General features: G+C 43.7%; 3 protein-coding genes across 4 annotated transcripts; 1 reads left to right on the top strand and 2 right to left on the bottom strand.

The window, feature by feature from the left end:
- Window positions 1-4,701: 4,701 nt before the first annotated feature.
- On the bottom strand, window positions 4,702-7,755 carry pla2g10 (phospholipase A2 group X). Its single transcript, XM_068727939.1, has 4 exons — window positions 7,688-7,755; window positions 6,780-6,948; window positions 6,032-6,138; window positions 4,702-5,067 (listed from the first exon to the last, which is right to left on the bottom strand). Exons 1-4 carry the CDS (start codon window positions 7,722-7,724, stop codon window positions 4,919-4,921), a joined length of 462 nt encoding a protein of 153 aa, XP_068584040.1. The 5' UTR covers window positions 7,725-7,755; the 3' UTR covers window positions 4,702-4,918.
- A 2,982-nt stretch (window positions 7,756-10,737) lies between these two features.
- On the top strand, window positions 10,738-22,730 carry zc3h7a (zinc finger CCCH-type containing 7A). 2 transcript variants are annotated; one of them, XM_068727937.1, is made up of 23 exons: window positions 10,738-10,864; window positions 12,195-12,296; window positions 13,762-13,801; window positions 13,943-14,146; window positions 15,979-16,137; window positions 16,579-16,659; window positions 16,832-16,885; window positions 16,976-17,015; window positions 17,110-17,456; window positions 17,554-17,806; window positions 17,914-17,942; window positions 18,043-18,187; window positions 18,288-18,446; window positions 18,833-19,038; window positions 19,322-19,422; window positions 19,518-19,699; window positions 19,794-19,867; window positions 20,179-20,312; window positions 20,404-20,509; window positions 20,610-20,718; window positions 20,805-20,941; window positions 21,769-21,932; window positions 22,027-22,730. In XM_068727937.1, the coding sequence occupies exons 2-23, from the start codon at window positions 12,229-12,231 to the stop codon at window positions 22,214-22,216; spliced, it is 2,982 nt and encodes a 993-aa protein (XP_068584038.1). In that variant the 5' UTR covers window positions 10,738-10,864; window positions 12,195-12,228; the 3' UTR covers window positions 22,217-22,730. The 2 variants fall into 2 exon arrangements, with proteins under 2 accessions (XP_068584038.1, XP_068584039.1); XM_068727938.1 differs by lacking the exon at window positions 10,738-10,864 and adding an exon at window positions 12,057-12,071.
- A 435-nt stretch (window positions 22,731-23,165) lies between these two features.
- Window positions 23,166-24,364, bottom strand: rmi2 (RecQ mediated genome instability 2). Its single transcript, XM_068727997.1, has 2 exons — window positions 24,015-24,364; window positions 23,166-23,651 (listed from the first exon to the last, which is right to left on the bottom strand). The coding sequence occupies exons 1-2, from the start codon at window positions 24,301-24,303 to the stop codon at window positions 23,500-23,502; spliced, it is 441 nt and encodes a 146-aa protein (XP_068584098.1). The 5' UTR covers window positions 24,304-24,364; the 3' UTR covers window positions 23,166-23,499.
- Window positions 24,365-24,564: the final 200 nt, after the last annotated feature.

The raw sequence follows: 24,564 nt of genomic DNA, 5'->3' as shown, positions 1-24,564 counted from the left end.
GACTTCATTCCAAGAATATTTGACTCTCTCTGACGACGTTCCTCATATTTCTCATCATTTTCTGGCTGCTTCCTTTTTTCTTTTTTTTTAACAACTCATATAAACTGTAAATTCAGCTCCCTGGTTGGAATCATAAGGTAATATAGATGATGCCTTCACCATTCTTTATAAAACAACATTGTATATCAGCATGAAGTGCAGGCCTAGATCACTTATATTGTCATGTAAATGAGCTGCTCAAAGTCAAAGTCAAAGTCAGCTTTATTGTCAATTTCACAATGTACCGAACGTACAGAGGAGTTGAAAAAAACGTTTCTCTCCAGTCCAACATGTAAAATGAATGCAGATAATAAAGTGCAAAAAACAGAAAAGACATTGAGACAACATATATATTAAGAAAACTATCATTCTGTCAGAGAGGTGTACAGATTTTGTGCAGCATATTTGTTACTATTCCTACATTTACATACATCCCTTTAACTGGCATTATGTCTTCCCGTTGAAATATTCATGGAGTGAAATGACATTATTAGTGCAGTAGCTTTAAAGGTTCTCTACGCAGAATGCACTGCATTCTCTGCTCAGGTAGACATTACTCTACTATATGTCTACATAGCAAATATTTGTTTGCTGCTATATTTACGTTTTAAATGTCTTTAAATATTTACATTTAAATATAAATGACTAAAGCGTCAGTCCTGAGCATTCATACCACTTTTTCTATCTTTGGGATTGACTTTCTTTGCAATGTCTCCTCTGCCACCTGTAAAATATAGATAGATTAATAGATAGATAGATAGAGAGAGAGAAAGAGAGAGAGAGAGAGATAGATAGATAGATAGATAGATAGATAGATAGATAGATAGATAGATAGATAGATAGATAGATAGATAGATAGATAGTAACTTTATTGATCCCGTGAGGGGAAATTATTTCATTACAAGCAGCAATAGGTTACAGAGCAGCAATAGGTTACGGGTATAAAAATCTTAATATTATATATTAAAAAAAAGAAAAATACACATGTCACAATACACAATTATAATAGAGTAAAGCTGTTATATAAAAAATGCACACTATATACACAGTGAATAGAATAACAGAATAATATTAAATCAACTAAATAAACAGTAGTGCAGAGGTTTAACCAACAGTGAATGATTTGTCCCGAGGTGGTTTGTTATAGAGTCTTATAGCAGTAGGCAGGAATGTTCTCCTGTACCTGTCCTTATGACAGCGGAGCTGAATCAGTCTGTTGGAGAAAGTGCTCCGCTGTCCCTGCAGTAGGTGGTGGAGAGGGTGGTCCTGGTTATCCAATATGGATAATAGTTTCTTCAGTGTCCTCCTCTCCACCACCTGTTCCAGACTGTCCGGACTGTAAATGACTAAAGCTTCAGTCCCGAGCATTCATACCACTTTTTCTATCTTTGTGATTGACTTTCTTTGCAGTGTCTCCTCTGCCACCTGTAAAATATAAAGAGTTTTCCAAGAAAACACACACAAAGCAGACTGAAAAAGGAGGAGGAGGAGGAGGAGGACAAAGGAGTCGGTAGCATGCAGTATTTATTGGCAGCAGGTCCAGGTCTGCTGTTGGCTGCACACTCGTTGATTTCCTTTTTTTTTGTGTGGGCAGTAGTGTTCTGAACCCAACATGGATTTTTACACAGTAAATGTGAGGGACTGTATCCCATCAACATCACGTGTTCAACAGCATTTAAGTTCTCATTTATAATAATAAAAAAAACTATATTCAGTACATCAGTAGGTAGCTGAACAAATGATGTGAAAGTGATTTTCCTAAAGCAGGGCTAGGCACCTCTTTCACAGCCATTGTCAGTTGCTCGGCCGGTTATTTACAGTAGTTTCACTTTTTTTTCTTTCTTTCCGCATTCCGCGAAGACCGGCCTCTGATTGACTAGAACTAGTTGTTAAGTTAATTGCTGATGATGATTGGTGATTGTATCATATTTTAACGAGCTCAACTCTGGATGTTTTCAGAAGTACGGCATGCCTTCTCGCGTGGAGCTCTTATAATTACGATGAACTGATTACGGGAGAAAAATGTTTTTTGAAAAATGTTGCTAAGCAAGCTGCGTACATATGAAGGGAATAAAATGACGCATCTGCTGGAGGTTTACATTTCAATGCGGTGTCATGATAAACGGAATGTTTATCTTCTCGTTGATACGTTACACTAGAAAATGTCAAAATGGCACTTTATATGGAAAAAGGTCGCCGACCCCTGGCCAAACAGGCCTCCAGATCCTCTGCTGGTAGGAAGTGATACTTCGTTCTGCACATGGTTGTTATTGTTTATGTTGGGAGCTGTTTAAGCCAAGACTTCATTGTGGGCCATCTGGCTCTCGGGCTGGGGAGCCAAACAGTTGATTAAAGAACGCAATTAGCGTGGAACAGGCTCTGTCAGCTCACCCAGCAGGGATTAAAGAATGCGCTCATTCATTGTGACAATCATGCTGTTGTGCATACAGTATGTGGGATGGGCGATTTCTTCGATCACCGGATCTCCTCAAGAGTGCCACACGGCTCCAGAAATGTTAAAATAAGGTCGGTTTTTAACCGGGATTTGTACTTTTACACTCTGTCAACGACGGACAGAGGGTCCAGTCCCATGCGGGTGTAGACAAGATGCCGAAGACCGACGCGGACGGTGTGACGATGGCGAAAAAAAACTACGCCGCACAAGTGAGAAATCATCAACAAAGTCAAGAGCTGAAATCTCTGAGAGGCCACTTCCAGACAGCAGGAGACAGGAAGGAAGAGAGGACTGCCGGAAAACCAAATCCTCATCGACCTTCAACGGGCAGCAGAGCAAAGAGAGGAACCAGGATTCAGGCTGCGTTCTTAGAGGGTCAGAAGAAACCCGTATGATGCAGCAGATAGAACTGTTCTCTGTTTGTCTGTCTGCAAACCTGCAAGGCTGCTTTTGTGACATTACAGATCACAATATGTTAGTCTGAGAACTCGCGGCCTGTGTGGAACCATCAGGGATGCTATATAGAGGAAGGTACGGCAAACTGTGAGGCAATTTTTCAGTTTGTGATCTTGTGAACTCAAACAGCTGCTGTACTGACTCATTCTGTGCCACAGCTGAGAACATTTGTTAAAAATACATTCAGCGCCACAAAAAACAAAGCACGTGTGTTTTTTTCCTCTCTTCATGTTCATGTTAATACTTTAAGCTACATACATAGCATATGGTTTGCAGCTTTTTTCATGTATTTAGAACAGATTACTCATGCAGGAGAGTGGGACTCTGAGCCTCCCTCTTGGATGGAAGCGTATGACTCCCATAACTTCAGAGCTGGTACCCGCTGAAGGTTGGACACAATCGGGCAAGTGTTTGTGGGCCATGACCCAGATACTTATTTCCAGTCCAGGACTTTGGACACTGCACCACCACGGCATCATCTCCCGTTTCAGTCCACACTCACGAGCGGCGCAACGATTCAACAAAGACACTGTGTTTCCCGAGTGAGCGATGCTTCAGCGGCGTACGCGCTCACTTGAGCAGGAACATCTGGGAGGGCAGCGTTCCCTGTGATTACAGCCATGCTGGTGACACTGTTTACTGGGTGTCAGAGGAGAATTTAGGGTTCTGACTTTGAAGGGTTCAATATGCAGGAAGTCCCTGAGCCAAACCCAAAACCAACAGCAGTGGACCAAAAATAGTAATTTACTGCAACGAAAAACATTCAAACCCCAGAGTCAATAACGAGTCGCAAGGAACTTCAATTCATTAAATCTGATTGACGTGAATCTAACTCATAATATCAGTGATCGTTATTAAGTGAAAACTCTCTAATTGTTTGGCTGTTTGCCCATAAATGCTTGGTTCATTTTGTGTCAAGTGTTGTGTTTGTGAATATGGCGCCATCTGCAGGTCAATACTTTTATTCCAAAAGAGGTGATGCTCTGCGAGGGACTTTCCCATTTCTCATTTTTGTACATCCTCGATTCCGTTCCTCACAAGTGACATATATTTTATACATGACATTCTTTATCTATATACATGTTATCTATCTATGTATGGGGAGATTCATAGATGGATATACATATGGTGATATAATTGAGTGATATCTGTTATATACACAAACACTATTTTGTTTCTGTGGAGACGTCCCACAATGCAACGGTCGTAGATGTTAAATGCTTCTCTTGTTGTACTGTAATGAAGAAAACAAGCAGCCAATGAGATCGTAGTCTGCTACTGAGGGTGTGTGAGATCACTTAATGGGTATTTAGTGACTCTGTAACCGTGTTATAATATCAAAAACCTTTAAAGGACGTTTTCAGCTGGTTGAAATACCTCAGTGGAACATGACAACGCAGCTGAAATATGTGGAAACATAAATGGAAAGAAAGCGTCACAGCAGGCTTTAAAATAGAAAAGCAGGAAAACCTCAGTTTTCCTATTAGCGCACAAGATAAAAATAAGTTCAAAAAAAGTTTAGTCAAACAAACCCAAAGTCAACTTAAGAGTTATGAGACAGGCCTGTGCTGCACAGCTTTTATACAAATAAAGCACTGTTGCGAGGGCCGGCTATCTGATCTCTACCTCGCTGATTAACATTTCACCTTTGGACCGAGTTTTCACTGAGGAACGCTTATGTTACCTTTCCATTGTGTGCTCGTAATCCTTATCGCTTTCCAGGAAGTACACACAGTGCGTCTGTCACAATGTAGAGAGGTTCATTTTCTCTTTTATTTGAACAACATAATCAATATAAAGGTGTCTGCAAAAAACACAACGCTGTTTTACCGCTCACACAACTCATGATGTTCTTAGAGCCTGAAGACAGTAAAAAAAACAACAACAAGTCAAATAAGTATTACCACTAGCATTACTACTGCAACATGCTATATTTACAATGGGCACACAGCACATGCATTGATCGTGTCAGTACATGTTACACATTGGGTGATCGTAACCGCAGAGGAAATCTGGCCAAAGGGCAAACTTGCGGATGAAAGGTGCTTTTCTCAGACATTTGGCGGCGTCTCTGTCACACTTGCACAGCAGCTTTTCACATTTGCCCTTCAAATCCTCTGCAACGAAACACACAAAAGGTCTTCTTTCAGTGACAAGAGGGTGGTGGTTTTCTCATTAACGTCGTGTCATTTTGTTGTGAACACTTGTTCTAACGCTTGCGAAGTCTTGTCTGTTAGTCTTGCAAACAACAAGCCCAGCTTTATTCATTTTTGCCTCCGAATGGTTGACTTGCTGCAGTTTCTCTGGAAATGACAGACATCTGGCTGCTGAGACGTAATTGTTGTTATTGTGAATTTATTTTACGTGTGATTTATTTAAAGAATATCATAAGCGACCCACTATTCTGGTACTTAAATACGTAAACCCCATTAAGTCTGTTGCTATTTATGTAGAGAAATCACCGTGGTTTATGGGGGCTTAAAATACCATGAAATGTGTCTCCCCCCCCTCCAATTAACTGCCTGTTTACTGTTTCCATGGATATTTGTAGATCACACACTGCCTGATCTGTGTCTCACTTTCAGGTTTACCCGTAATGGTGTGTTTGCATGGTACACAAAGCATCATATATCTAAGTATGCAACCACTAAAAGTAAGAAAATCAGCAGCTGTCTTACTTTGTAAAATAACAAAATCTCATACACTGGCAGATTCTGAGACACAGACATGCAAAAGGCCCCACCCCCTCTCCTAGATAGAAGCAAGACACAGACTTTATCATTTTTTAAATTATTTTTGTTGGTTTTCTGTCTCTTTGCGGTCATTTTGTGTTTCTGTACAGCTGTTTTGCATCTCCTTGGGTTCTCTTTGTGGTAATTTGTGACTCTTTGCTGTCTTTTTATGTTGATTTTATTTTTGTGGGCATTTTGAGTTTCCTGCTCGCTACGTGTCTCTTTCATTGACATTCTGCAGGTGAAGGCCAGGGTTGGGCCCCTGACACTTTGGGGCCCCAGGGCCTATGTACGGTAGGCCTACTTAGTAATCCATCCAATGTCTGCATAAGCATTAAAAATCCATTACCGCACTCGGCTTTCTTGTCCTCACACGTCCACTGGTACTGGGCTGTTTTGGTTTGGCAGCCGAGACGTTCTGCATCTCCATAACAGCAATCGTGTCTGTGGCAACACCTACATACAGAGAGATCCACAGCGGGATAAATGTTTTATTTTGAAAGGCTGAACTCTAGACAAGGCAGGGTCAAGAAAGCAATAGGTGGGTCGACACAGCGCTGTGGTTTGAATCCCACCACGGCCTTCTTAAAAGCAGGGCAGAGGTTTTCACAACAGATACTTAGACGTTAACTGGCCTGAGGGGGCTCGGTGTCTTGCGGAAAGAAGGAGGAAAAAAGATGGAGACGGCAATTAGGATTTGGGTGTGGAATTTTTGGAACTATTTTGAGGTACCCATTGGAGCATGCGAGTGTGCTGAATTTGGACATCATTGCCCTCCTTCTATCCCAGAGCGCAGCATTTGTGGTTCAGTCGACTCGTTCAGAAACGGAAACTGTGTGTACACAAGCAGGAAGGAGGAGGCGAGGCCGAGAGGAGGGAATGATGAGCGTGCATGTGGAGTTCAGGGCTAAACATCACCGTGGCGTGCTGAATTATATCTTTGGCCTCGCGTAATGTATAGGTGGGCCGTATATAGCGTCAGCTGAGTATATACATTTTGGCTCACACTGTCATCCGGATATTGTTGAAAATAAAGAACCCTGACCAGTGTTGTACTTTCTCGAGGAGAGCGTGATGATCAAAGCCGGTATCCTCACCAGTCGGCCCTGTCTCTGGGCCAGCCTTGACCGCCCAGACCACAGTAGCATCCGTACATCATGTAAGCCAAGGCGGATCTCCCCGTGCTGCATTTGATGGCTCCTGCCAACTCCAGTAACCCTCTTTTGGTCCGCTGGGAGCTGCGTGTCGCCACAGAGGCCGCGGCCACTGCGAAGGGAAATGAAGAGTGGACGAGGAGGAGCAAACTCATCTCTCGTCTTGTAAACAAGCCTCAGGGTTGTGCACACCCATCCCCAAGATCTGTCCCGCTGATTCTGTGGTAATTGTGGGGATATTCAGGGGTGGACACAATAATAGGAACCGCTGTCTCTTCGACACAATTAAACCAAATTGTCTCGCGTTAGATTAAGTGTTCCTTTTATTTTGTCCACACGTGCACTGAAGCGTGCCAGTTTATTATAGCTCAAACCAAATGCAGTCTGACACCACAGACATCCTACATCATGGTTTTCATTGACATGGGTTGACTCAATGATCATTTTGGAGGATGTATTTCGTTTAACTATTGCATTAGACGTGTTTCTATTATTTTGGCCGCTCCATTTATATCAATGAGTGTACCTCAACAAAAGCATTATAACCTATGCAGGTAGGATTTATTGGACCACTAGATTTAACTAGGTGTTCTTAATAAGCTGACTGAGCGTATGTATGAAGTTCCACTTAGAAGAAGAACATGTTGTGCAGGAAAGCCAAGTTGAGTTTGTTTGCACTTGCTGCCTTCTTATAACACTTTCACTGAATCACTCTGTAAACACCAGTAGTTTCCCTTCCTGCTACCTGGTTGCACTCCCTCTGAGTCCTTAAAATTACTTTTCAAGAATTTCATCACTACTTCTACATGGAGCTCCAGTATAAAGTGAAAAAAAAGAAGAAATCCTCTTACCAGATAACAGGAGAAGTATCCGGCAAAACGCAGCCATGGCAGGCAAACAGGCGGCTGAACTCCACACCAAGTGTTCACGCACACTCGCCGAGTGGAGCATTGGGTGGAGAGCTTTTTTTAGATGCTGTTTGAATAATCTCCTGAGCATCACCATTGGCCGGAGGCTAATCCAGTGTTTGTCAACCGGTACGCCCCCTAGAGGACGCAGCCTGCAGGATGGTACTGCCTCTGCTCAGCAGTGTGGGACCAGTGGTTGTGTGTTTATATCCAGGCTTCAGGCTGCAATAATGTTGTGGACTCAGATGACATTTTTTTATTTTTCTGGACACATGTATATGAAAATCATAAATAAATATATATATATATAAATAAAAGATTAGTTTCAATATATATATATATATATATATATATATATATATATATATATATATATATATATATATATATATATATATTGAAACTAATCTTTCCATTATTGAAGACATTGTTATTTCTTTTCTGTGTTTTGTCTCTGAAAAAGACTTCATTCTGGGATGTTGCACCAATTCTGCGATACAATATTCAAGAAAAAAAGATTCTCTTTCTGAACTACATGTGACTCAAACATATACAGTTTACAGACCGGAGTCACTCTGGATGATCATCTTAATTTGTTTTTTTTGTTTGGTTTACACATAAAACTCAAGTCATTTTGAGTCATTTCCAGCTTTTCTAATTGTTGCTGACAGAGAACGTTTTTAGTTTCTGGAAGCAACGCGATGTGTGGTTCCACTGGCACTTACACTTTGATAATATAGTTTACCCTCCATAATCATACAGACTCCATCCATCTTGTAAATAAACATGTCAGCGGGCGAATAGAAAAGACCTTCTTTCCATGAAACAAACTGTAGCTATCATCATTGTCAGCGTGATTTACCGAGCAGCACTTCAAGTGTTGGAGTTTAAAAGCTGAGATTGTTTATTTGAGAAATTGCAGAGCTGATGTGAAAATGGCATGAATCGTGTCATATCTTTGGGTTTCATCTTTTTATTATGTTTTCTGAAAGTGTATTTTCAGCTCTGACTCCATTGTCATTCATAATGTGGGAGCAGCTGGCAGTAATATCAGGGCAGCTAAATCATAAAAGGCTCTGGGTTTTGATAACAGGGGACATATAAGTCACGGCGTTTTGTGATTCAGTTCCTCGGCGATGCTCCTGCACAATGTGAGATAAGCGCCTCCTCCTGGCAGTTATTGTAGCTGCCAGGGTGACTGCTCTTCGTGAGAGGAGACGCATCCCTCCATCCCTGTATATCTGATTATATTCAGCTCAACCTATCCATCTCCACAACACATCCGGGGAGTGTTTAGATCGTATCGAGCTGAACACCTGCCCGGGAAGCCTGACTGAGCTGCAGATGTGCCACGAACCAGGCCGAGAGCAAACATCCCAGACAATTTACGCTGATTCATGCTTGTTTCCTTGACATTAGCGAGTCAGAAGGTTGAGGCTGAAAAACTACACCTGAATGAGAGATGATGAGATTTTTAAGATTAAATGAAAAACACTGGACAAGCTTCAGCCTGAGAACCATCCAGAGGATTACAGTGGTGAGTTAGCAAAGTTAATGGACTTGTGTGTGTGTGTGTGTGTGTGTGTGGGGGGGGGGGGGCTTTAGGCTGTCTTCCTCCTCACACAGATCTATGGATCTGCTGCTCTTATAGATCTATAATTGTTTTGATAACTCTAATTATACAATGTGCAAACTCATAATTTCTACGTGACAAACTTAAATTATGGAGGAAGAAAAAAGAGAAAACCAAACAGATTTCAGAAAAAAGAGTGGGTTTAATAGACGGATCATCGCTAATCTTATTCCTAATACTAGTAAAGTATTATAACACTATTGTAATACACAATGCTTATATCTACATATTTTAATACTTCACTTTATTAGTGTGTTTTGTCCCTTTATGCTTCACACATGTGCAAATTTAAATGTACAGACTTTTCGACAATGTATGAACTTTTTCCTGAAACAAATTCCGTTATTAGCGTACAGACTGACATGTCTGCTTCCTCTACAACTAAATCCTTTTCGTTTCCAGGTTCTAATTAGCGTTGGAGATCTAATTTCTAAGCATGTGATGTAATCTAATGCGGCTGGACATTACTCCTTGTGTTGTCCTGAGCCTCGACTTCGTGAAGCAACATTGACCAGAACACGGGATCCGAGAGGCTCAATGTGTTCAATTCCAAGACGAAAAAAACAGAAACTTTAAAAAAAAAAAAAAAAAAAGATATGCAGGAAGGACAGCTGAGGGTGAGAGCAGTATTCATTGCTTCAGGCTTAACAGTCTGAACTGTGACTGGCTTTGTAGATTTGGTTGAAGAGATGGAAACAGGGTGTCTTAGTGTATATATTAGCAAAGGGCCTAAAGGATTTATCATTTTTTGAATGAAGATGGAGCCCCCAGAGTGGATTTTCAAAGTTACCATATTAATATATTAGCAGACGCACAAAAAAAAAAAATCACCATTATTTCTAAAATAATGATGATTTTTTATTTATTTTTTGTCATGTGATGGTCAACCTCTGTTGCAGCTACATGCTTCTTAGTAAAAGAAAAGGTTTATATCCAGTGAAGGCATCACTTTCAGCTCCATTTCCTTGATGTGGCAGTTCTCTGTTGTTTGCCTGAAGAAAGTCATTATACATGCATACTCACTCACCGGCAGTACACCTGATGCACATAGTGCCAATCACATCACCCTCAAGGGAATTAAATTATCCTCGTTAGCACATAAGGCAAATTAAAGGGATCCACGGCTATGTTACAAATAAACAACAACATGAATATAGAAGACATGCATGTGTTTGTGCTATATATAAATATATATATATCAAACAGTCTGTATTGTTATGATTACTAATAGAGACGTACTGGTTTCATGCTTGACGGGGTCATTTTCTGTGTGGGGACGCTGTCGTGTCCGTCCTCCGCCTGTAGAGGGCAGCACCGCGCTGGAGTCGGTGTTCGCTCTGCATTGAATCGAAGAAGAAGAAGAAGCAACGGGCGGCCTTCAGCGATACAGCACATCTAGCTAAGTTATTTGGGCTAAAACGAGAAATCATTTCCCCTCCTTTTGGATAACCGACGTAAGGGTCGTTTGGGGACAAAGATCCATTCATGTAAGTATGTTCGGCGGCCATTGTTGGATAATGTATGTGGTATTTACCAGCTCTCGGGCGGGAGCTAAACGTCAACTGCTCGCTATTGTTTGCGTTGGGGAACTAGTTTAACTTGACATGCCGATGCTTTGTTAGGTTCAGAGTACTTCCTAGAAACTTGGTCGGGTAACGTCACGTAGCTCTGTTAGGCCGGTGTGTTCCCAGCACCGGAGAACACTGTTGCGTTTCAGCGGTTGACATGTTTCCGGGCTGTTCAAACTAATGTGTGCAACGTATTGCTAACCGTTTTGCTAGCGAATGATGACTGCTAACTAGAAGTCTACTCTCGGCGGTTCCCCCGGCCGCGGGTAAAACACACACGTGCGCTAAATGCGATGGGTCCATTATCGGACAGCTGCCTGTCCCGAGGAGCTTCCTCACTCCCTAAAAACTTGACTTAAAGGATGTCTCCTTCACACCGTCAGATGTCGTAGACATGCCTGTTAATCAGTGAACGCTTCTATATTTATAAATGTCCTTAGAACAAAGTTATTTTTTTGCTTTGCTGATCTAAACAGGACTTAAAGCCATAGACTGTATATAATAAAACGGCAAAAAACGCTTATATTATCACCCTCTTCCTTTAACCCAGATTCTGTGTTTAGAAAGTAGTTTTGATGGATTATTGAACATGAGCTGTGACGGGACCGGGTTGAATATTTAATCATATTTAATATGTCTGACAATACCGTAACTCTCACGTTATATGCTCCAATACAAACTACTCGGGACACCCACGGTATTCGTATCGTGTGAAACACTTAAACATTTGCTTGAAAATAAACTCCCAAAAAAAAAAAAAGCTGAAGAATGAATCAGTGCAATCAAAAAAAATGCTGTCCGATAATGGACCTCCTGCTTCCAGATGCTACGTTTTAAACAGTTAACCCGGGCCAACAAGTGCACCGCTTATCGCCCGCAGCGTCACATATGTGCTTTTCATTCCAATGTTTTATTATTCAAAGCTGTTAAGTTAACGTTATCTGCTCGCAATCTGGCAACAAAAAAAAATAAAAAATATATGTAGTTCAACTACCGGAACTACATGTGTGTCGTCATTACTAAATGCGGAAGCTATGAACATTGAAGGCAAGAAGCCTTTTCAGTAGTACAGTGTGTGAGAACAAAGAGCGTGTGAACTGTATACCGGTTAGACCGCCTGCTGCTGGTGACTTATAATGATAATTAATGAGTGCCTCTATGCTGTCATTGTGTGTGTGTTTTTTTTTTTTCTTCTTCTTCTTCTCTTCATCTACCAGTTGTTTAAACACTGTGTGTATCATTCTTCCAGGTGCTGACAGAGAGGAGTGTACATTAATACAAACATGTCCGAAGCGTGTCAGGACAGAAGGAGTCGCTGGCAGGAGATTCAGAAAGGCCTGCAGTTCATCCAGTAAGTGTCACGGCTGAGATGCTCGTGTGTGTGTGTGTGTGTGTGTGTGTGTGTGTGTGTGTGTGTGTGTGTGTGTGTGTGTGTGTGTGTGGACATATTGCACTGGATAACTAGATGAAGACTTTTTGTTATTTACCAGCGTGGGTTCCTCTCGAGACGGCCTGACGCAAGAATGATTTGTCAGTCAGCCCTTTGTTGTTCAGATCAGCTGGCCGTCAGCGAGGCGGCTGATTACTGTCTGACTCTACGTTTTGTTTTTTAACGTGGAATATTCCACTGATCTGAGCTCTGTGTTCATGCGTCTGGCAGACTGGCGTTGTGTCCACATATTGTTTGTTTTTTTGTTGTTGTTTTGAGCGATGCCAGTCAGCGCCGTGTTGCCTTTCATCTGATCTGACTTTCTGCCTTTCATTTTGTAAAACAAAAGTGATACTTAGGATGCTGCTCTGCCTGTCACTGCTGTACAGTCAACTTGAAACTTCAATGATGTCATGGTGTGTAAAGTTAGACTGATAAGGAAATGTAACGCCTGAGGATCTCCATTAAACCGAGTTCAGACAAGGAGAGGCGGCTTTGAGTGACAGCAGCCGAGCCAGAAACCAGTAAAACAAAGCGGCCTCGCGGCGGTTAGTGCTGAAGTTGCCACCATGACATTTAATGACGTAACCTTTTTGATTATTTTGTTGTTTTCCAGGGAAACAAATCCTCCGCCCATTTTCACAATGCAACACATGATTCATAGTCCAGACAGTAGCTTTACTTTGTGTATTATTTTACCTTTTTAACTAAATCATGACGATCCGCATTAATGTCTTTTCCCTGTTTTTTTTTTTTGTTTTTTTGTAAACGACAGCCTAATTTACCCAGTTCTTACAGTGTTTTGGTATAAGTGGACAAAGCAACAACATAAGTAACAGCTGTCATTCTTTTCAATGCAAACATTTTTTTTGTAATCATCTTTTATTTTGAGAATGAACGGTTGTTTAAGGAATGTTGCTTTTGCTGACTTTTAATGTCGGCACCTGCACACACACAGCAACCTGTCTGACCACACACACACACACACACACACACACACACACACACACACACACACACACACACACACACACACACACCTTTCTTGTCCTGATGTAGTTTAGATCTGATTTTTAATGACGATGCAGACTAGAATATTCTCTATCAATAAACTACTATAGATATTAAATTAACTTATTATTGTCAATTAATAGATACATTGAAAACTGAGCTTTTTCACTCTGTTTACTTTGATAGAAGAAGAAGATTAGTTAACGTTAGCTGCAGTCCTTCTGTACTGAAGGAGATTTATCGTGCTCTGAAAGCAAATGAGCTCTAATCCAAACTGTTCCTCTCATTCCAGTCTTTGTTCTGTTTGCTCTGTTTGCTCTGTTTGCTCTTTGTGACACTGTAAAGGTTTGTAACGTGAACTTTCTCTCGCTTTCAGGTCAACCCTTCCTTTTCCTGGAAGTCAAGATCAGTATGAGGTGAGCGATGGGATCCGCCCAGCGTCCGTCTTGCATTGACCTAAACTGATTTAACGGCCGCTGATGAGTCACGTTCTGTGTGTCTGAATGAACCAGCTGTGTTTGTTTAGCTCTGATTTGGTTCTCTTCCTTTTTCTGCAGGTGTTCATCAAGGACCTCGTGTGGAACCTTTTTGGAGAAGGAAACGACGTGTTTAAAGAAGGGGAATGGACCAAGTCCATCGAGATGTACACCGAGGCCTTGAGTATAGCGGAGTACGCCGACTCGGAAGACATCTGCGTTCCGACGAGTTTGCTGGAGAAGCTGTATGCAAACCGAGCTGCAGCCTACCTGAACATAGTTCCGGTAAGTAGGCGAACCGTCGCGCTCCCGGTCACTTCCCTCTCCCTTTTTTTTGTCTCTCCCAATCATTTTACACATGCAGTTCAATAGTGCAAATACAGTCCAAAATCTGATCAAATTGTCGTATTTGGGGTCCCGGGGTTCCCCCACAGCCCGAGTTGCTCCGATAGCGAAACATAAATCAGAAAATGTCAGAAGACGACAGCAAACAGGTTCTTAAATGTCACTGCAGCTCCAAAAGAAGAGCTCTGTTTTGTACCGTTTTTATCGCGCTCAGACTCTTAGAAGGCTCTGTGGTCCATGAAGCAATGTTCACCATGAAGTGGTTTTTGTTGGGACATGCACTCACCGTGTTCTTCGTATACACTGTGTACATATACATAGCGCTGCACTTCATCAACCTTCACTCTCTGAATCTGCTATCATGCCACACGTCACATAGTAAGCGTCTAAAAAGCTCACCTGTGATTGGATGCCTGCAGTGCTAATGCCTGTATATTTATGACTGTCATAGACAGAGGGTGTGACTGTCCTTAATACATCAACAATGAGCGCTAGAATCACATTACATCGTGTACCTAGAGCCGCAGACTGGAGTGTGTACACACTTTGAGTTCTACTTCATTTCAAGCTCTTAGCATCGCAACAAGAGAAAAGAGGAGGAGCTTCAAACCAGCATTACTTCAGAGTTTGCCAATTACTCTTAATGGGAAAAACCAGCAGGCTGTGAAGAGAAGTCAGAGAAGCACATGAAGCATATTTTTGCTGTTAAACTCCGGCTCCTCGCATTAAAACACGGAGCTCTTCCAGAATAACGGCGTCGGTGAGCCTGAGGACAACGCGGGTTTATGAGTTCATTAGACTAAATGGAGCTGACCTCCTTAGTGTTGTTCTTCTGGAACACGCTTTTACTGGTTTCCCTTTTGAATCCACTTTGCATACGTCGCAGGATGTAAAGGTTGACGTAACTTAGAAGCCTCGACTCGGGACGGCAACCGGGCCTCCGCTTTTGGTTGCCCGAAACCCGAAGAATCCGGTTGCCATTTCTAAATGTTATATTTTGAGTAATTAAGCTGCCGTGCAGTTCTGTCACTTTAACAATAAAAAGGTGACATAAAGGAATAAAAGCTGTGTGTATGAAGTAGCAGCAGTGCAGCACGTTTCAAACTTTTGGTTTCCTGGACCTTTTGTGCTGATCCCCACAGAATTTTAAGTGTTGTGAGTCCCTCAAGTGAACCCAGAATCAGCTTGTCCATCATCATCATCATCATCATCATCATCATCATCATCATCATCTCCCTTCAGAGATGAACTTCAATCGGTCTTGATTTTGCCGAGTCAGCTGAATCCCCTCCGACATGTAGACAAAGAGAGCGTCTGTTTGCTCTCCCAACCTGGCAACCCTTCCTGTCGATCCTTTTTTTCATCGAGACAGAACCGGTGATATCTGACACCCTGTTCAGATATCGCCCGCGTGTCATGTTAAAGTTCTGTCACAGCATACCCTGAAGTTCTAACTAGGTCTTAAGAATATAAACGTGCAACACACCAGCTACATATTTCACATATAGCACCGGTTGAGGAACTCAAGATCCACTTTAGAAAAACGTCCGTTTGGGGAAACGCCGATGCTTTCAGAGGAACATCGGGGTCATTCTGCATTAAATCTCGTTCCACGGCAGGAAAAACCACTCAGCCGTCTCCAGGGAAACCACACCCGACACGTGAAGTCCATTCCTGAACAAACAGCGGCTACACAATGGTTAAGTACAGCTGTTCTGACTGTGGGACATGTCCTCTCTCTCTCTCTCTCTCTGTGTCTCTCTGTCTCTCAGGGACTGTACGACCAGGCGCTAGAAGACTGTGAAAAGGCTCTCCATCTGAATGAGGGGAACTACAAAGCGCTGTACAGGAAAGCAAAGTCCCTGAAGGAGATGGGGAGACATCAAGAGGCCTACGAGGCCGTCGCCAAATGCTCTCTAGCAGTGCCTCAGGTGAGGTGCAACACCTGCGCTATGTTGACTTATCCAAATGTGCAGCAGATCCACTCGCTTTCTTTTTTTCCCCCCTCTCTGCAAATGGGACACAAACGAAAATAAATAAGCACATTTGAAGCTCCGTCCAGGCTGCCTGCAGGAACAGCACACAGGTGGTTCCTGGTGGTTCTGTTAGCGCGCTAGCTTTAGCTTGAATTAAGACATTTCAGGTAACGCTGATTGCGTCCGGCTTCGGTTTAATTAGCAGGAACATTTACTTTAAGAGACTGGATCAGTCTTGATGCAAAACTACATATGTGCAAATCCCTGCAGATGAGGAACTAAACCCTTTCCATGCGGCACGTCAGAGGATATTTGGTTAAAGAAAATGACAGTTGTGGCAGTGATTGCTGTGAGTGTGTTTTGAATAAACAAAGTGCATTTGCATTGTCTCCCCAGGATACTAGTGTCACAGACCTGACTCAGGACCTCGCCAAAATTTTGGGATTGAAAATCCGTAAAGCTTATGTAAGGAGTAAGGTATGTGTGTCTCTGAACCGATCTCTGTTGATCTCAAACCAACGAGACGCTTAAGGCTCGTATAGTGGAAAACACGGAGTGAGTCGGGAGTCCCACCGTTTTCCTTTTTTTCTACACGTTGATGTCATAGATGTGAATCTGACTCCTGAATCTCCGGTTTTTTTTTTAACAGCCCGCCTTGAATGTGTTGCGAGCGTCAAGTTATCAAGATGCATCGTGTGAGAAGGTACGCAACTCAACCATCTCAAAACACATCTGCTCACTCTGCCTAGAAACACGGTGTTCAAGGATTCTCTTCTGTTTTTTTCCTCTTCAGTTTTCCCATGGCTCGTCTTCAGTTGAAGATATAGAAATTGGTACGTATTGCATCAAAGCTTTGATTTGTTAATTAAACGGAGAAAGGACTAAAGTCCCCCCCCCCCCTCCCTGTTTTCCCCCTGATGTGTCTAGAAGTGCCTCGGCTGACCCAGGAAAGCAGTGTTTCGGCTCCGGCTCCGATCCAAGCCCCGGTGGCGGTGCTGCCGTCTCTAAATGAAGCAATAGCGGATGAACTTCCTCCCAGCAACAACAACAACATCATGTCATCCGTCGCCCCGTCCGAGCCGCCGGGCTTCGAGTCCGTGTCCCTGCCCGTGTCCTCGTCCCCGTCGGTCCCTCTACCCGTGTCCTCGTTCGTCAACGGGTGCAGAACCAGTAAGCCTTGCACGATGCTCGAAACCAGTCAAGATTTCGACGCGGACATCATCGGGGACGACCTCGACGATCTCCTGGACCAAGCCGGCCCCGAATCAGCCATGGTCAGTGAGCGGACGGGACCGCAACGCGCCGGCGGGACGACGTCTGAGCACGAGTGTGACTTTCTTTCTTTGTTCCCCCCCGTCTCCTCTCCTTCAGGTTATTCCCACAATGAAGGGGCCTCTTCCTCTGCCAACCAGTATTGCCTCGGGCAGCTCCATGTCCAGTCCATTCCTGATGCCGTCGCACATCAACCCGTTCCTCCACAGCAGCGCCCAGCAGTGCACCGTCACCCTGCCCCCGCTCTACCACAAGTCGGGCTCGAGCACCTATTTTGGCATGGACACTTTTGATGCCCTCCCCCCACCCCTGGACTCCCTGGATAGTCTCAACATTACCGACTATAAAACAGGTATGCTGCTTTGTCACCCGCTCTTATCAATATGTGCAAATATCAGCTGCAAAATACGTGACCTGCTTCTTCAATTTCTGTTCCTCCCGTCTGTGAACCCTTTTCAGATTATGCTCAGAATCCATTCATTCCACAGGTAATGTTCTTTAACTCTCGCTCATTGTCAGTCCAGGCGTGGTTACAGGCTTGCATTGGGTCTCATTTCACTTTTTTCTTCTTTCTTTTTTTTTGAGCAGCTGAACAATAATGAAAGCCCGATGGGGATGGCTGTAGGAATGCCTGAAGTGAAGGGTCTGCCTGCTGCTGTGGATTTAGCAAAGAACCCGTTAGCTGATACTCATGAATTCAAACAGGCGTGTTCAAGCTGCTACGTCAAAACTGGTGAGGGGTAGTTTTTTTTAAACGGTCCTGTTGGGTGTGCTTGTCTTTTAAGGAAAGGGAAGTAGCGTTTGGTGTAATGTGTTTCTTTTGGGATCCACAGGGCCCGGAGTGTTGGATTACACGCTTCATACAGAAGAGCACAAATGCAAAAAGGACGCTTTACTCGGCAGACTCAAACACTCGCCAGACAAAACGTGGAAGCTCATTCGGCCGAGACCAACAAAAACCCAATATGTCGGACCTTATTACATTTGTAAAGGTAACGCTTATTAACCTGTACAGTTCTGCAAAGTGGATCCACTTGCTTCATTAAACCATTTAAAACCATTTTTCTGACTCCAATTGGTTCTTTTCCCCAAGAGAGAAATATGATCATAAATGTATTATTTTGCAATACAGATTGGTAATGAAAGCATGTCAGTTCCCTCGGCATGGTAACGTGTCACCATTACTTGGGCATGTATGTCTCTTCCTACTCCGTATTTATTAGAAATAGATATTCAATGAGCTTTTGTAGCAGCTGCTGTCACTTTGTACACGTCGTCGTCGTCGTCGCCGTCGTCGTTGTTGTTGTTGCTCCTCACTCGAGTCATGTGTCATGCGTCGACAGCAGCCAGCACTAACATGTCAGCTGTGTTGTTTCAGAGGTGGCTGTTGGAAAAGAGTGCCTGTACCCGGGCCACTGCACATTTGCATACTGCCAGGAAGAGATCGATGTTTGGACTCTGGAGCGGAAGGGCTTCATCTCCAGAGAGCTGCTCTTCGATCCCTACGGGCCCAACTCCAACATCCGGTTGACGGTCCCCAAGATCTTACAGGAGCATCATGGGATATTCATGTTTCTCTGTGGAGTGAGTGTTTCGTTTCGTGTTTGAAGCCTAGTGTGACCTCAGGGTGTTGTATACGGATGTTTCTTACAATTTACACGCTCTGATTTAGCTTTTCCGTTAAACGTAAAAATGTTACGGTGATAACTGTGATGCTGTGCTTCCCATTGGAGGAGACCATTGAAGACTCCAGGCGATCCATCCAGAGAGACGTCAGCGATGGAGCCCGTTTCTGTCATCGCTGTCGGAAAACTGACACAGATTATTGTCATTTTTCCAAATGCATGTTGTTGTATTTTTATTGCAGGTGTGCTTTGACCACAAACCCCGAATAATCAGCAAAACCAACAAAGACGACCTCTCGCTCTGCTCTCATCCGGTGACGAAGCACGACTTCGAGGATCACAAGTATGTCGGCTCGCATATTGCAGCTCTGGCGCTCGCGGTTATCTGTAAACACGCGAGGGATCGAGAGCGGCGCTATAACGTTGTCCGTCTCGTAGGTGCCTGGTCCACATTTTGAAGGAGAACACGGTTCGTTATTCCAAAGTCCGGCCCCTGAGTCCTCACTGCCAGCTGGATCTTTGTCGGCATGAAGTGCGCTACGGCTGCGTGAGAGAGGACGACTGCTTCTACGCCCACAGCCTCATCGAGCTGAAGGTCTGGATGATGCAGCACGAGCTCGGTGAGGCTTTCGGAGACACTCGAACGAGGGCCGCACCTGGAACAACGCTTCCTTTATTAATGTCACTAAATGATTTCACTTGTGCATCATATAGGTATCACTCATGAAAGCATTGTCCAGGAGGCAAAGAAGTTTTGGAATTCGACAGCGTCGTTGCAGGGAGCCCAGGTAAGCCCAACGTCTGTTTTGTGTTTTTCTCTTGTGATTGTAGAGACGTAACCATTTATCTTGTCATTTCCTTGGACTTGATTGGTGTGTGTGTGTGTGTGTGTGTGTGTGTGTGTGTGTGTGTGTGTGTGTGTGTGTGTGTGTGTGTGTGTGTGTGTGTGTGTGTGTGTGTGTGTGTGTGTGTGTGTGTGTGTGTGTGTGTGTGTGTGTGTGTGTGTGTGTGTGTTTTTGGCTCAACATTGTCGGTGTATCGTTGTTGCTTTGTGTCAATCTGAGCCATTTTAACCAGTCCTTCTGAATTCCATCGGCAGCTGTCCAACGCACAGAGGAGGTTTGGGCCTCCCAATCTGAAGATGATGTTTGTTTGTGGCCAGTGCTGGAGAAACGGCCAACTCAGCGAAGCTGACAAAAACAAGAAGTATTGCTCTGCCAAGGCGAGACACACGTGAGTACAGCGAAGTCTCGAACGCACATGAACTGAGGGATCATCCGGAGGTGACTCGACGAGCGACTCGGTTCTGTCTCTCTGTCCTCAGGTGGGCTAAAGACCGGCGGGTGGTGCTCGTAAATTCCCATGAAAGGAAAAAGTGGACGACGGTCAGACCGCTTCCTACCAAAAAACCCATCCCGGCTCAATTCGAGGTACGCGCCGAACATTCTCCTGCTCTACGGTCCTTCTTTGAGCTTAAAACAAATCTTCTGCAGGGGTCACCAAATGTCATTTTCTCCCCCCGTTCTTTAGATTTGCATGCATGTGACGGCTGGCAAGAAGTGTCAGTACATTGGGAATTGCACGTTTGCTCACAGTCAAGAAGAAAGAGACCTGTGGACCTACATGAAGGAGAACAACAGTGAGTTCTGTTCGGAGGCGGGCTTTAATGGAACTGAATTAGCATGTGATGCACCAAGCGTAATCGTTTCCTTCGCCCTCCTTTAGTTCCGGACATGGATCAGCTGTATGAGCAGTGGCTCCAGTTTCAGAATCAGAAGCCCAGCTGGGGGGACGAGACCTCCAATAACTCTGTGAGGGAGAACGGCAAACAGATCCGCATGCCGACAGACTACGCTGAGGAAGTGAGTTCAAAACACGCTCGGCGGCATTTAGATTATTATAGGTTTGTCCGTTTAACACTCGTACTATTGTCAACTAACCGGTTAGTTCACTTAATCCACAGATCTGCGAAACAGAAGTCAGAGCGTCTTTAGCTTCGGTACAGGGATCGTGTTCCTCACTGAAACAAATTCTTCACATTTTTATTGGACCGCTAAAAGTGGGTGGGCTTAGAATGTAGCTTCTGGGGCCTGTGACAACACACACAAACACACACACACACACACACACACACACACACACACACACACACACACACACACACACACACACACACACACACACACACACACACAGTATCCATAAAGGTTGTAGATTGATTGATGGATGTCATATTATTGGTCAGTATCAAACGTAAGCAAACGTCATATTTAGTTTTTTAATAAGAAACGATTTTGATATGAAACACAAAGAAATGGGGGTTTTTTTCTGCAATTTTTGGGATGTATTATTAGATCGGTGCACAATATAACCGGGTTTGTGATCTAAATGGGCTAAAAGGACATTTCATCTTGACCTCACATCATAGATGTGTTCATACATTTCTCGGGAATAAGTCATTCAGCAAAAAAACCCCACAAAGAATGGACAAGTTTAGGATCTTTAACGGTTACACCCTCAGTAGCTGCCATGTTGTATCGCTGTCTTTCGGTAAACAATCATTTAGTCTGAATATTTGATAGAATATCGTTTCAATGTAGTTGTGTATCAAGTGATGAACTTTAAATGATCAGACGGATGGTGATCAGTCATTCGTGTACATTAAACCGCTCCATGTGTGTCTTCACAGGCCGGCAATCACTGTTGGCTGTGTGGTAAAAACTGCAACAGTGAGAAGCAGTGGCAGCAGCACATCACGTCAGAGAAACACAAAGACAGAGTCTTCAACTCTGAGGACGATCAGAACTGCTGGCAGTATCGGTTTCCCACGGGCACTTTCAAAGTTTGCGAGAGGTAAGACGACCGGCGACCGTACGTCTCCGCTCACCCGTCTGACTCCGGCGGCTTTGTGATGGTTGATCTTTTTTTTTCTTTTCGGTTCTCGCAGGTTCCTCAAAAGCACGTGCACAGAGGACGAGTCTTGTAAGCTGGCTCACGGGGAGCAGGAACTGAAAGAGTGGATGGAGCGCCGGGAGTTCCTTTTGATGAAACTTGCCAAAGCCAGAAAAGACCATCTTATAGCACCGAATGACAATGACTTTGGGAAATACAGTTTTCTGCTTAAAGACATTATTTAATGGCGCCATGACGATATTCACGCTACACTTGCAGCTAATGCAGTATTCAAACAGTGGAGGCGGGTCGATCCCCCGAGGGCCTCGAGGAAACAGCCTGATCGCAGCATGATTTTAAAAAGAGGGCGCTCAGGACCGGCGCTCTCGATTGGTGGCTGGTTTACTCTGATCTGGACTACAGTAGTGTTATCGTTAACAGCAAATACTGAGCGGACGACACGCGGAGCTTTGCTGCGTGCCGCTCAGCAGAGCGTCCGCTAGACGGGCTGAGAGCGGCATGTGTGTGTAACCCCATCAGAGGTTCAGATAAACGCTGACCTTAAAAGTAATTTCTTTTCCCAAAACCGTTTCTATGTGTTAATGACCTTTACAGTTCCATGTGTTAAGTATGGGATACTTAAATTGAGAGTTCAGTTGACATTCTCTTATTTTAATCCTTCATAGGTCATTTATCTATTAATATACCAGTGTAATGGACACCACTCCAAATAAAGCTTCTTTTTATAAACTGTTTTAACTGCTGTGTGTGTTATTCATCGTGTGTGTGTTATTCATCGTGTGTGTGTGTGTGTGTGTGTGTGTGTGTGTGTGTGTGTGTGTGTGTGTGTGTGTGTGTGTGTGTGTGTGTGTGTGTGTGTGTGTGTGTGTGTGTGTGTGTGTGTGTGTGTGTGTGTGTGTGTGTGTGTGTGTGTGTGTGTGTGTGTGTATATAATCTACGTAATACCACTCAGCAGACATATTCCATTTAAAGTAAGAGTCGGGTATTGAAAACCTTAAAAGATGCCAAATTTAGAAATTCAGAGCGTAATGTATGATTGAGGGGATTGCCTCCACGTGGCTCTCAACATGGCGGCCTCTGAAAATACTCCAGTAGAGTACAAGTACCTCAAAATTGTACATTCCATCATTGTCTGTCATGGATTATAAATAGATAATACTTTTGCATTTTTAATTTTTTTTTTAATTTATCTGTGACAAACGTTAAACAATCTTAATCTTTGTGATTCCTGGTTCAGAATGTATAAAACCTCTAAACTCAGTTTGTAGTAGAGAAAAGTAGGAATCATCTTTAGTTCATATTTGTACAAACATCTTACAGTGACGTCCCTGGAGGAGGAGCCAAGTGGGAAATACAGAACGCACAAATACAAGAGTCTTGTTTTCTCACATCAGAGTCTTTGTCACTGTTGCGTCACCTGATGTCACCCTGACATCAAGTAGAGCCCAGCAGGCCTCGTATCGAGCATCACTTCCGTGCTGCGCGAGAGGAGCAGCTCGCTCTGCCTTCAGGCCAGCACCTGCTGCAGCTCCTCCACCTCCAGCTTCCACATCCTTCTGTGCAGCCCGGCGAGCTCGGAGAGGTCGGCCATCTTCACGGCACGGATCACCGGCTCCGGGGAGGCGGCCACGATGACGCCCATCACCATGACGTATTTGCCTGCAAAAAAACAGAAACAGAAAAATAAACTACTTTTATAACAGTTTAAGTTATTATGAAAAAAAAGTTAAATATTCTCATGTTCTATATTCTTATTTATGAGGATTTGCTGTCAGTCAGACAAAACATGTGTCACTATTTTCTGACACTGTATAGATGATTAATCAATAATTAATAATATATTATACTATTCTAATTACCAGAACACAGATTCTGACATACAGTGGTCTGGGCCCCTGTAGCTGTTTAAATATATTATTTATGTATAAAAGTGTTTTTTTGTAAACAAGTGAAATAAATATATATACCACCTTAAAAACACTAAATGTAAAACAGTCTTCATTTGTCTTCATTTGTCTTCACCTTGGGACAAACACGGCTTCCCTCTCGGGACGTTGTTGACCCCTTGCACAGCGAAGGTCCCCGTCTCGTCCATCAGCATCGCGGTGTTCCTCTCCGGCTGGACCTCCAGCACGGTCCCCTGCATCCACACCAGTGACACCGGCAGAGAGCGACCCCCGCCCGGCCTGATGACCCAGCCGTCCACGCCGTCCGCGGTCCCCCGGCTCTCCGCCGTCCTCAGCTGTCCGGACAACACTTTCACCGGCGGTGGGCGTTTCCTCTCCGCGGCTGTTTCCGCCGGTTTGTACATCACTCACCGCTGCGGTCGTTTCGACGGTGGCTTGAAAACGTTTGCATTAACCCGCCGGTCCCGCCACTGAGCGTTGTACCGGAAGTTGTGAGCATGTTTTCCGGAAGCAACAACTTGGATTTCCGGTCTGGAAACCTTCAGAGTAAAGGCGTCTTATGGCAACACCTGAGATTCCCTTTTTGAGAATAATATTACAGAAGTATTTTGTCTTTTGTTTTGTGTTTTTAATTATTATTTAACGTTTTTACTGTCGGAAAGTCA

Source organism: Cebidichthys violaceus, unplaced genomic scaffold, assembly GCF_023349555.1.
Source record: "Cebidichthys violaceus isolate CVI_PGR_0920_01 unplaced genomic scaffold, fCebVio1.0.p SCAF_40, whole genome shotgun sequence".
Taxonomy (NCBI): domain Eukaryota; kingdom Metazoa; phylum Chordata; class Actinopteri; order Perciformes; family Stichaeidae; genus Cebidichthys; species Cebidichthys violaceus.
This window is presented reverse-complemented; position numbering and strand designations above follow the sequence as displayed.